Here is a 13,843-nt window from a genome sequence, read left to right on the forward strand (position 1 = left end):
TAATCATAGAAAGGGATATGCGCGGCATATAACTTCTACTTGTACAGTACCATCACAAACACCAAATAGCCAAGCTCTCATCTGCGTTTTCATTGACAAGCACTGCCTTCTTGAGTGTGCTATTCCCGCTACCCGTGTTTCTTCAGGTGGGGCAGACAGATGGGCCCGTGCAGAACGTCAGCGTTGAAGACATCGGACATGTCAAGAAGTTTGAACGGTGTCGTCACCGAGCCATTTGGGAGAATGGCACCATAGATACCGAGACAATCGTCCCATGCGAAGGGTGGACCTACAACGAGACAGTCCCAGGATCGTCTGCCGTGCCAGAGGTGAGTTCCAGTGCAACTAAAACAATCCTTCTGTGATGGCGTGCGGTCCTCGCTCCTTTCGGTGACGCACTGCCTAATCAAGGCTGCGTTCAGTGCTTTGTTTCCGGGCTCACATTACAATCAAGACTAGGGGTTTTATTGACCATTCTGCTCTTAAAGCGAGAACCTTACTGGCATCATCGAGCCAGTGTCATCAGAGCCAGGATAGGTAGAAAAAACTGTAATGCCCAAATGATAAGTTGATCTGCCCCGCCTCCGACACGCAGGTCAGGGGACGGGTGCCGACGCCTCAGATACAGGCTGAGAGGTCTTGGGTCCCAGCAACCTTTTCCGCCAGTTGGACGAGCAGAAGCTGGAGCTCAGGGTCCGAGTTGCGCAGCAGGGTCTCCCAGGTGTCTCTACTGCCTAGATTGTGCATCCCTGCGGGAGAGTACGGGTATTACGTTAGGCAATGTTCTATACTCGTGGGAGAAATAGCGGTAGGAACAAAGTTTACCAGGTATGAGAAGCAGCAGCCGGGTGTGCGAAGTAGTAGAAGCGAAGCAGCAGCAGACGAAGCGAGTGCCCCGATTCCGTGTGCCGCAAAGTCGAAAAACAAGAAGCGCGGCCATAGAGAAAGATACGTAAGTATGTTTCTCCATGAAGCCGGCGCCGCGCTGCACCTGGGGTCAAATTGCCGGCTCCGCGAATTCAGCCCCGGCGTCGGAACTGCGATTTTCCTTTCGTACACAATTTTACTACTGTGATGGCCACGGCTGACGACGATGATACGTGCTGTGTACATGGACACACGGGTGAAACAAAATGGCGGCTGTAGATGGTTGGTAGCAACTGCAGTTTTTAGTGGAATACTAGCGGGAGGCAGCATCCACCATTAAAAAGGATGGCACCACCCTGAGAACCGCGTATGGAGGCCCCCTGCTGCCGCACCACTTGTTGAGCACAGACGCACGATCGAGCTCGGATAATGCTTTTTTTCCCAACTGTGCTTAATGCCAGATGAGCCCAGACTCTCTAACGGTGTGTGTGCTGCGATTCACTGCTGATGAATGTTTCGTACTGTGTGCATTTTGCCTTTTTTGATCCTAATTTTGAGAAAGTCTGTCTGTGGGTCATTTCCGCCAAAGTAAACTATAAACTACTTCCTGAAAGGCAGGCAGCGCTCGTGAGGGAACTATCCCTCATGGGCCGACGTGCCAATGATTATTCAAAAATTTACTTGAATATTTGATTTGCTCCAAGAAGCGGCCCTCCGACTTGCTATAAAATTGGTACACATAATGCTAGGGAAGTGTACTTATGCGCGGCCTTTGAAAGCGGATTTACGGAAGGTGTTTGCTGAGATGAGCCAGCAAGGCGGTTACGAGAAGCAAAGCGGCGTCGGTACCACTCTGGCCTAAAGTAACTATTAGTTCGTTTCCTGCAATGTGTCGTGTGATAACTGTCTTTAGGAGGAACACCTTAAAACTTAGAAAATAAGTGAATTTATTGTTGCACTAGGGCACAGTTGTCTTTAAACAATACAACTGATGGAATTACCTTAACAAATTGGACAAAGCAGTGGTAGGCAACAAATTGTGCAGAACAGCAGGGACGAAGGAAGACAACAAGACGAGCAGCTGACAAGTTTACTCCATGCCTGCGTCCATATATATGCACACGCTCACACAATAAAAGAAACAAGAACAAATAAACAATACACCAGAAAACGTAAGAAATGCAAGAGAAACATGTCTCATCCAGAATTTCACAACGCATCATTTTCCCGTGTACATAAACCTTACTTCACGTTCCGATAACGCTATAGACGGGCTGCTGACACAAGTTTCCTTTATCCTGTTGATTTCTGTTGCTTCTAAAATTTCCCGAACTGTCTGGTCATTATGCCTATTGATTATTTTTGCTTCTTCTAGAAAGAGCTGGCAAGCGTCGCTTTTACAGTCCCTGCAGTGTATGCCCATAGTTCCAAAAACATTATTGTGATAATGCATTAGTCTTTCGTTAATACAACGTCCCGTCTGTCCGACATAATGTTTTCCACAAGACAGTGGAACAGAGTACACCACCCCCTTCTGGCAAACCACATAAGGGCCTTTGTGTTTTATGGTACAGCCCTGACCAATGCCTCTGGTGCCATTAACGATTTTGCACATTTTCCCTAATTTACCGGGAACCGAGAGCATAACTTTCATACCTGCCCGATTTCCTATACGTTTTAGTCTATGCGAGAGGTGATGAAAGTACGGAATGACCGCTGTCTTTAATTGTGTTCTCTGGTTCATGGATGAGCTCTCCATGCTCGCCTGAGAAGACTTAATACTTGACAAAATAGTCCTCGCTACCGATACCAACAGCTTCTTGAGATATCCTGCGTTTTGAAGCCGTCGAGTTCGATACATGAAGCTATCTTTAATAGAATGGATGCATGATTTTCTTAAAGCATTATTATAGCATGATTTGGCTACACTACGCTTCACTAATTTCGAATATGACGACTGGAAGGAAAGCAACGGGTTGCTGGCGCGTGGTTCATATGTCCAACACGTGTGATTAGGCTTAAAATTCAGTTTAAGATCTAGAAACCTGATCATATTGTCCTGCGGCTGTTTTTCCGCCGTAATAGATTGCTTAACACCGGAGCTATTCATGACCCTATGCGAACCCATTGTTTTTGCAGGTAGGTGTCACCGTCCCAAGTGGAGAAGGTAGACGTTAAATACACGCGCAAAAGTTCTAGAAGCCCTCCACCAACAGACCTGTCTCATTTTGAAATGCTACCACCCCTTGCCGGTCTATGCAATCTTCTATGCACGAAAACAATTCCTCATGCGGCAGGGAATAGTAAAGATCTTTAACATGAAACGAACAAGCCATGACTGTTTTGTTCCTATGGGTTTCTAAAAATTGGATTACTTCTACTGAACTTTTAGTATAGTGTGGATCATCCAGGGCAAGCGTGTTTAGGATTCCTTTCAAATACGTTGGTACACATTTTTGCCACGTACCATTTTAAGAAATAATAACTCTAAAAGGACACTCTGATTTGTGGGTTTTGGTACTAAAGAAAAGCTCTAAATGCAGACCCTTGCTTGTCTAGATAGATTTGCTTAGTGTTTCCAGATTAAGTTTTTTACAAAGTATTTTAGCTTTCGCTTTCACCTTCTTTAGAGAGATGTTTGTTGCAATACTAAAGGAGAAACGGACTGCTTCGTGGCCTTTAGTTATATACAGATGTGAAGGCAATACCATAAATCCCCCTTCCTTGTCGGCCGGGAGCAAGCAAAAAGAATTTTGTCTTCAGCATAAAACAGTCTTCCCTACAGGAAGGGTGTTCACCGGACCTTGGTAGCGAAGCGCGGCATCAACTCCCTCGGAAACGCAGCTGTTACTCAGGTGCCATTCTGGAGACTAGTCTGACCATCCAAAGAAGTTCGGCAGCCGTTTTCTTTGGTTCCGTAGCAAACTTTGGACCATTGGAGAGAACTCGACGTACGTCCTCCGGGAGGGAAACTTTGCCTGTTTTATTGGGGTCTTTCGTGATCTTCTGATCTCTGGCGTGCGACGCACGGAGCTCAGAAAGAGTTTGCCACATAAAGTCAGCGGTCGCGTTAGCCAACACCGAATATTATTTCCGTTTCTTCTTCCCTTTCGTAGGACCCTCTGCGGTATGCAGCTTGAGATGTAGGCAGTTGCGGTAAAGCCGCGCTTGCCTGTTCCATTCGGACTTGAGGATTTCGCAGATACTGGAGCAATGTCCCTGTGACAGCTGGAATCCTCCAAAGAGCTGTAGTACATGGATTGGCGCACGTTTAACTTTGATGAGAAAAGCCAGAGTCCTGGCAAGACACAAAACGAATGCTATGTAGGGGACAACGACACACGGATGAACAGTCATACAGTCAAAATGCCCGATGTACTTGAAATGAACGACGTTACTGGACAGGTTGGTAATCCGTTGTGTAGAACAGCGCAAAGCAACGACAGGGACGAAGGAAGACAACAAGACGAGCGCTGACTTTCAAGTTTACTGCATGCCTCACACATTAAAAGTAACAAGAATAAAACTTTCCCTGCCGCATGAAGAATTGTTTTCGTGCAAAGAAGATTGCATAGACCGGGGTGGTAGCATTTCAAAATGAGACAGATCTGTCGGTGGGAGGCTTCCTAGAACGTTTGCGTATGTATTTAACGTCTACCTTCGCCACTTGACGGTGAATAGGGTCATGCATACCTCCGGTGTTAAGCAATCTATTGCTGGCGGAAAAAAATCGGACGCTAAACAAACTTTGGAAGAGTCGAGTGTTGTAGGATGTTTTCGGTATGTAGATATAGTTTTGTATCCCTGTTAGGTCCTGATACTGATATTCATTATTAATTTAAACAGCGCGAACACGAAGACAAAGGGCAAGATAAAAGAAAGCCACAGTACAAGCGCTTGTACTGTGGCTTTCTTTTATCTTGTCCTTTGTCTTCGTGTTCGCGCTGTTTAAATTAATAATGAATATGTACCAACTCGCCCAACAAAGTATCCTGATAGTGATAACTTTACAACCGTTAAGTCAGAAGTAGTAAGAAAATTTTGCGATGTCTTGCATCCACTAAAATTAACCAGTTAATAGCACCAGGACAATATTATCAGGTTTCTAGATCTTAAACTGAATTTTAAGCCTACTCACACTTGCTGGACATATGAATCACGCGCCAGCAACCCGTTGCTTTCCTTCCAGTCGTCATATTCGAAATTAGTGAAACGTAGCGTAGCCAAATCATGCTATAATAATGCTTTAAGAAAATCATGCATCCATTCTATTAAAGTTAGCTTCATGTATCAAACTCGATGGCTTCAAAACGCAGAATATCCCAAGCAGCTGTTGGTATCGGTAGCGGAGACTATTTTGTCAAATATAAAGTCTTCTGAGGTGAGCATGGAGAGCTCATCCATGAACCAGCGAACAAAAGAAAAGACAGCGGTCAATCCGTATATTCATCACCTCTCGCAGAGACTACAAACATATAGGAAATCGGGCAGGTGTGAAAGTTGTGCTTTCTGCTCACGATAAATTTAGGAAAAATGTGCAAAAAAGTTAATGGTACGAGAAGCATTGGTCAGGGCTGTACCATAAAACACAAAGGCCCTTATGCGGTTTGCCAGAAATGGGTGGTGTACTCTGGTCCACTGTCTTGTGGAAAACATTATGTCGGACAGACAGGATATTGTATTAAAGACTAATGAAGCATCACAGTAATGTTTTGGTACGATAAAAGAAACTATGGGCCTACACTGCAGGCACTGTAAAAGCGACGCTTGCCAGCCTTTTCTAGAGGAAGCAAAAATAATCAATAGGCATAATGACCAGAGAGTTCGGAAAATTTTAGACGCAAAAGAAATCAACAGGATAAAGGAAACTTGTATCAGCAGCCTGTCTATAGCGTTATCGCTGTAAAATGATGCGTTGTGAAATTCTGGGAGACAAATATTTCTCTTGCATATCTTACGTTTTCTGGTGTATTGTTTATTTATTCTTGTTTCTTTTATTTTGTGAATGTGAATGTGAATGTGAACGTTGGTAATCGATTGTTTAGAACAGCGCGAAAAAACGATAGGGACGAAGAGAGGCAAGAAGACGAGCGCTGACTTTTAACTGACAAGTTTACTGCATGCCTGCATTCATATATATGGATGCAGGCATGCAGTAAACTTGTTAGTTAAAAGTCAGCGCTCGTCTTCTTGCCTCTCTTCGTCCCTATCGTTTTTTCGCGCTGTTCTAAACAATCGATTACCAACGTGCCCAAGCTTCTGTTTTAACGTATGCAAGAAACTGTGGCGGTGCTGACACTGATCCTTTTGACAGGCTCATGTAAACATACAATTTTCTGGGGACCGCGGCCTCTGTATGTGCACATATTGTAGTGCCTGAAGAAGCACGATGGCTTCGACGAAGACGACGCTACTGCTGTGACTCGAACGCGTGCTCTTTCAGTTGCTGTAGCGCTGCCCTGTGGCGTTGCTCCGCTGACCCGAGGTCTCCGCGGCCGTAGTGTCCCTGTGCGTCGAAACGTTACAATATTGTTTTGTTTGTCTCAAATATTTTACTTAGCTGATTATTTGAAAAAAAAATATAGCTATTAGGTTTATATCGCATGTTTACAGGCACATTGACAAACAATTAAAAGAAGTTCAAGAATATTCTCTATCTGACCATTTTGATCATTAGGTTTAGTTAATTCTTTATTTTATACACTAGGGTGTCAGTAAGAGACCACCTGCCACATTTTTTTCTTCAAGTTTTGCCCTTTCTCTTCCGTCGCTGCTTTCTTCTTTTTCCTAAAGCAATATACCAGCTAAAAGAAGGTGAACCCACAAGGAGAGAACACAGGACAACGGTTGGACTAACAACACATTTTTTTATTGAGTACAGACCACCTAGTAAACTACGCATGCGCCGTGTCAAGGCAGACAGTCAAGCATGGTCCTTCAAATAACGTCATTCTTTTGTCGTTGTTGTTATCAATGGCGAATTGACGCAAGACCACGGTGTTTAGCTATTTGGAAGGCCTCAAAGATTTCACGAGCCTTCCGTGTTTTTCCGTAGCCCAGAACGGTGACACTGCGAAACGTGGGGAACATTTACCGGGACGCGTATTGACAAACCATATCCCGTAGGAACACTCGAGCAGACGACGCTCTGACGCGCAAGCACGTGACCCGACGTCACTTCCTTTAAGTTGTTTTTGCTTGTTTCTATTTTTTTACGCTACTTTAACCTCCTAAATTTTCCTCCTTATGAGTAGTTCTACCTGTTCATAATCCCAGTCTTCCATGGGGCTTTTCTCTATTGCTTCCTCTATGTCTGCTGCTATCTGCGCTATTTGATCGTTGTTTAATTTTGCGTTTACGTTTTGTCTAAGTTCCATTTCTCTTTTCATCAAGGGCCCCATCTGCAGACTAATACGTTTATGATCACTTCCAGACTACACTCCCCTTTTTCGTCTATTTCCATTTTTGTGACTTCGCTATAAATTTCCTGCGACGTTAGACTATAGTCAATGGTCGTCTGCCTGTTGCGGAATTCCCACGTGATTTGGCCTTCACATTTAGTTTCTTTATTTACTATAACTAGATCGTGTCGCTCACAGAAATCTAGCATTAGCTTCCCGTTACAATCCGTGTATCCATCCAGATCGTCGATGTGGCCGTTCATGTCCCCCAGTGGAATAATATTGGCCCCGTATCCAAACTGGCTTATATCGCCACTGAGATATTCAACAAGATCCTTGTTTTCTTGCCTGCATCGATGTCCTGTTCCTAAATAAACTACCCCTAGCCATGTCCTTATGCCAGCAATTGTTCCTGAAAGCCAGATATGTTCTTTACAAGATGATTTAATTCTTTGCCAATTTGTTCCCTGGTGTATCAACATACCTACCCCTCCACCTTTTTTTTCCGTTCTCGTTCTGTTGCACCCTTCCCAGACGTAGCCTTCTATAAACGGCGGATCTTCTAGATGCCTGAGATGAATCTCGCAAAGAGCGTACACATCTATTTTGTCATCCTTCAACTGCTGTTCTATCTCTAGCCATTTCGCTCTTTTTCTACCTCCTTGCATGTTTATGTAGCTGATCCTAGCGTTAAATTTCTTTTTTGTACTGTTCTTTCTCTACCTACTCTTTGCCATTTTTGGGGGCTCAGCCTCCATTATTACACTTTCTTCTGCTTCACTTCTAACTACCTCTGTGCACGGAGTCCTCGCGGACCCCCTAAAAAAGCTACAGCCCTGCCTGCCAGGCACCAGCCGATCTCTGCTCCCACCCTTCTGTTAAAATGGATGCCATCTCGCTGAAAAGCCCTACCAAAACCTGCTTTATGTACCTCCCTGTTTACCTCAACCACTTCGAAACGCTTCTCCAGGCTTAACTTTCTTATGTCCTGGTTAACTGTCACCACGTCCTTTTCCATCTTTCCGTTCAATCCTAGCACCTCTGGTACTGTGCATACAACTATCTGCGTTTGCTGTGCTATCTCGATCTCGTCAACTCCCTTAGCTAAAGTTTCCACCACTCCTGCAGCGTCACCATTTAGGACATCGTTTAGCCCCGTGGCTACTATTACCATACTGCGCTCTGCGGAATTCTTCAACAGCCTATTTTTACTCTCCTTCAGCACTGCCCTCATTGTTCTCCCTGGGAAGGCTCCAACCAAAATTCTCTTATCACCCTTTACACGTTCGAAGATATCTCGCTTGCACATGTTCATGTTAGAATCTCCGGCGATAAGCACCTGGGCCTTCTCTCGCCCTCTCCCAACTGTTGGCTCCTGCTTTCGGTTATCTGTGTCTTTATCTCTGGGATTTTCATTCTTCCTTACTTCTTCCTTTTTTTTCCGGCTTCTTAGCTGCTTCTAAATAACTCTTACGGTTCGGATCCGCCTGACCTACTTTGCTTATGCCTTCCATGCCAGTGCTAGCCCCAGCCACGTGGCCCGCATTGAAATGTCCTCCTCGTTGGTTTCAAGGATAAAGTCGGCCCCTTTTTTTTTTCAATTTGAGGAAGATGTCCAAGCAGTTTCTGATTTTCCACCCTTAACAAACGTACTTCATTTTCTAAATCATCCACACAAGACACTAAACTGCCCCTTCCTTGATCAAATCTATCTAGACGCGCATTCAGTACGCAACACCGACACAAAAAAGTTGCTGCCTTCCGCTTCACCTACAGAGTCAAAACGCGTTTCCTTGAGATTAACCTGCGCCTAAAACTGAGTACACTTTACCTTCTTTTGATTGCACTGTGAAAAACTGCGCCGAAATAAACACACCACAAGAAAGAAGACAGGACAAAGGCGCTACTCACAACTGAATTTATTGAAACCCACGAGTGATCTTCTATAGGCGGAGTTTCCAAAGGGAAAGAAGGATGGGGAGAAAGATAGGGGAGATCATCGAACGACCATCGAGAACGCAAGGAAAAAAACTCTGTTAATGGATAACAGAATCTAAAAACATAATTTCGGAGGCCAGAAGAGATAATGAGGGGATGCTGATACACCTTCTGTCAAACTTCTTAATGTAGAAAGCCTCCAAACTAACACGTGCCGTTTTATCCTTACTCTTTCCAAGAATCTTCGTCTCATTTAACCTGGCCCCGCATCCGTTGCAGTTGATTACGTGCGCAACCAAATGTGCGTACTTGTCTTTTAAATTTGACAAATTTCGTGCATGTTCCCCCAAACGCTCGTTGATGCAGCGGCCAGTTTGGCCTACGTACAACTTTCCACACGTCAAGGGAATAGCATAGACCAATCCAACAGAACACTTTGTAAACGGATAGTCGTGCTTTATCTGGCAACCCCCTTTTCTTGGGTTGCAAATTCGGGGGCACAACTTTCCCAACTTGTTAGGAGCCGAAAAAGCGACACTCACGCCATGCCTGTTGGCCACTTTCCTCAGGTTGTGCGAGGTTTTGTGCATGTAAGGCACAACAAGCGGCTTCTGCGTCCTCCGTCTATCCTCTCTAGTACATCTTCGCGTTCCGCACTTGATCTTTTGAAGGAGGGTCTCGCAAACTGCAAGATCAAGTGCGGAACGCGAAGATGTACTGGAGAGGATAGACGGAGGACGCAGAAGCCGCTTGTTGTGCCTTACATGCACAAAACCTCGCACAACCTGAGGAAAGTGGCCAACAGGCATGGCGTGAGTGTCGCATTTTCGGCTCCTAGCATGTTGGGAAAGTTGTGCCCCCGAATTTGCAACCCAAGAAAAGGTGGTTGCCAGATAAAGCACGACTCTCCGTTTACAAAGTGTTCTGTTGGAGTGGTCTATGCTATTCCCTTGACGTGTGGAAAGTTGTACGTAGGCCAAACTGGCCGATGCATCAACGAGCGTTTGGGGGAACATGCACGAAATTTGTCAGATTTAAAAGACAAGTACGCACATTTGGTTGCGCACGTAATCAACTGCAACGGATGCGGGGCCAGGTTAAATGAGACGAAGATTCTTGGAAAGAGTAAGGATAAAACGGCACGTGTTAGTTTGGAGGCTTTCTACATTAAGAAGTTTGACAGAAGGTGTATCAGCATCCCCTCATTATCTCTTCTGGCCTCTGAAATTAAGTTTTCAGATTCTGTTATCCATTAACAGAGTTTTTTTCCTTGCGTTCTCGATGGTCGTTTGATGATTTCCCCTATCTTCCTCCCCATCCTTCTTTCCCTTTGGAAACTCCGCCTATATAAGATCACTCGTGAGTTTCAATAAATTCAGTTGTGAGTAGCGCCTTTGTCCCGTCTTCTTTCTTGTGGTGTGTTTATTTCGGCGCAGTTTTTCACAGTGCAAATATGAACCAACTAGCCCAAGAAACAGTATTAATGCAGTTTCCTTTGATTGCACATCTTAAGCGCTCGTCGACTGAACTATATCTATTAAGAATTCTCATAATATATAAATTGCCAAAAGAAGACACAAGAAACGACTAGCAAACACGCGTTAAAAACCAATTCTGCGAATGCCAATAGCCTACAAAAAAAATATTTCTCTAAACAAGATAGCTAAATAATGAACGCCAAGAAAACCTAGCTGCCGGCACGAAAAACCAGGCCGCTAGGACCAAGAGCTAAAATCTATTCTTTAGGCTGCACCTAACCTAAATAGCTGAAAACGAAATAAAGTTAATAAAAGAAAGAACTCATCTATTTGACGCTTCGGAAGCTCCCGCTGTCGCCAGTTCGTCCGTTTCCGGTAGCCACGTGCAATCGGAGGAGCGATGGAACACGCGTCCGCACCACACGGCTGTCAACTGTCAACTTCAACTGTAATCTGTCAACTGCCAAGTTTGAGAGTGTTCACCAGCGCCACCCTCAACCATAGCGGCGAACGTGGAACGTCCTTTGTTACCGCCAGCGTCACGTAGAACGTGATCACGAGCGAGGTCGAAAATTGTGCTAGACTGCAGGTCTATCCTCAGCTTCATCGCGTAAGTACACAAATTCTCACCGCTTATGTGCAGCACCGGATGCCGCCAGGTTACCACAGAGATGCCGTCCGCGGGCGCTGCGTCCGACGGCACTCCGATCGGGCGCTGCTCCCTGGTCGTTGCTAGGCCTTGTTTATTTGCGTCGAAGCCATGGCGGACTGCGTTTTGGAATCGCCCGCTTCGCTGCGTCTCTAGCGTAGCCACTCCCATGCTCATGTGCGCAGTTCGTGCGTATCGCTGCGAAAATCAGTGACTACCTGAGCTGCCGAAGTGAATGTGCCGAGCTGTTTTGCTGATGTTTGTGCCGTCGATTCTGGCTCGGACGATGCGTACACATGAGTTAAAACACGTGTGCACGTTACGCATTCGCACTTCCTAAATGATGCGCCAAAGGAATTAAAAAAAAACACTACACTACCCATTTTGTTAATCCCAATTATTAATATTCGCGGACGAATAATTCTTGCTCACCTGTCATCCGATATCCAAACTCTGTAGCGGTCATAAGTTCGTGCTCTCGTCGGTTATACGTACGCGTATACATTCCATTCGTTATGCACAAGAGTTGCCTCTCACCGACCTAATGAAAGCATCTCCGGTCTAAAAGAGGCGACGACACATGTTTGCGCACGGGCAACTCGCACGCTCAATCGTCTGCCAGCATCCATGCAGAGTCGATGCTATCACGTCAACACCACGAGGGGTCACCGTCTGCCGTTGGTCATACCGCAGAAGACGGTACCAAATAGACTGACCCAGACAGCGCGAGAGAAGAAAGCGGTCATGTCGAATCGGTGCTCGGCAGGAGTGCACGCTAATTTGCGCTGAAAGGGAAAGGGATATGAAGGAAATGCTCCCTCCGCGGCGGTGTGGACAGCAGCGTCCCACCTGCAGGTATGCGCTCGCGAACGATTCGAGTCGTTCGGGCTGCTGTCGCACACAATTTCGAGAGGTCAAGAAACTGAAGAAACCGGAACCCGAGGAAGACAGCAGACAAGGTTGAAAGCTATGCAAACGAAGCCGGGACAGGAAAGGTAGAGACCGTAAATGCATGGGCGATGCTTGGGGGAAAGAAGCGTGACGACCGGAAGTCTGAAAACCGAGCGTCACCCGATGACGCTTCGTGGGCGGGGCTAGCGGGGCGGAGTTCACGAGTTGTTTTCTTCGTTTTTGTTCTGGTGTCTCCGAGTGTTGAGTTGAGGGGAGCGAGGAAGAGCGTAATTTTTAATAGCCGATATCTCTGGCGTTAATGAAGCTAGCTAAAAATTTTTTGCGATGAACGAACTTGTGAGGGAGTACCGTAGCGGTAGAACATCCGCCTCGCATGCAAGAGGACCGGGGTTCAAATCCCCGTGCAGCGGAATTCTCCACTTGATTAAAAAAAAAATCCGCGTGTCAATGGAGTTGCATAAACCGGTTTGGGGTGCGACCTGATGCCGGTGAACACCTCCGGCAACGCACCCCCTCACCAGAACAGGAGTTGGCCACCCTGGTGCATTAAGTGGGAGCAACCTCAGCCGGAGTTTTATAGAGCTAATAAGCTATTAGCTTATTAGCTCTATAAAACTCCGGCCCTCAGTCACCAGAGGCTGCGGAACAACTGACCACAGCGGCGGTCAGACCTGTGACGCAGCAGGGGGTGCTAAGAACTGGCTCCGCTGGACAGGCCGCCATTGGAAACTGACCCTGGCAACGTTTAACGCTAGAACCCTAGCTAGTGAAGCTACTTTAGCAGTGCTGTTGGAGGAACTAGAGGGTATGAAATGGGATGTCATAGGGCTTAGTGAGGTTAGGAGGCCGAATGAGGGATATACTGTACTGAAGGGTGGGCATGTACTGTGTTATCGCGGTTTATCGGAGAGGTGACAACTAGGAGTAGGTTTCCTTGTCAATAAGTATATAGCGGGTAATATAGATGAATTGTATAGTATTAAGGAGGGGGTGGCAGGCATCGTAATTAGGCTTAATAAGCGGTGTAAACTGAAGGTTGTACAGGACTATGCACCTACCTGTAGTTATGATGACCAGACAGTTAAAAAGCTTTTACGAAGATGTAGAATCGGAAATGCAAAATGTAAAGACGCAGTATACTGTACTAATGGGCGGCTTCAATGCCAAGGTAGGGAACAAGCAGGCAGGAGACCAGGCAGTAGGTGACTATGGCATTCATTCTAGGAATAGCGGGGGGGAATTACTAGTTGAGTTTGCAGAGCGCAATAAATTACGAATCATGAATACCTTCTTCCACAAACGGAAGAACCGGAAATGGGCATGGAAAAGTCCTATTGGGGAGATTAAAAATAGAAATGACCTCATACTGTGTTCCACCACCGCCATTATGCAAGATGCAGAGGTAATCGGGAAAGTGCGATCCAGTGACCACCGGATGGTGAGGTACCGAATTAGCCTAAATCTGAAGAATGAACGCAACAGATTAGTAAGAAAGAAACCCATCAACGAATTAGCGTTGAGGGGGAGGGAAAAAGAGTTCAGGATTTCGCTACAGAATAGATATTCAGATCTAACCGAGGATGGCGACATTACCCTAG

The 13,843-nt window shown here is 45.7% G+C and overlaps 1 protein-coding gene across 2 annotated transcripts in view; it reads left to right on the forward strand.

The window, feature by feature from the left end:
• The window catches only part of LOC146171568 (solute carrier family 22 member 6-A-like), a 296,829-nt gene that overhangs the window by 159,425 nt on the left and 123,561 nt on the right, over positions 1–13,843 (forward strand). For both annotated transcript variants that reach the window (XM_084586403.1, XM_084586404.1), the window contains exon 3: positions 147–329. In XM_084586403.1, the coding sequence (XP_084442529.1) occupies positions 147–329 (183 nt within the window). The remainder of the gene's footprint in view (positions 1–146; positions 330–13,843) is intronic.

The sequence above is a fragment of the Amblyomma maculatum genome, unplaced genomic scaffold (genome assembly GCF_055883805.1).
Source record: "Amblyomma maculatum isolate TAMU_Amacu unplaced genomic scaffold, ASM5588380v1 scaffold_19, whole genome shotgun sequence".
NCBI lineage: Eukaryota > Metazoa > Arthropoda > Arachnida > Ixodida > Ixodidae > Amblyomma > Amblyomma maculatum.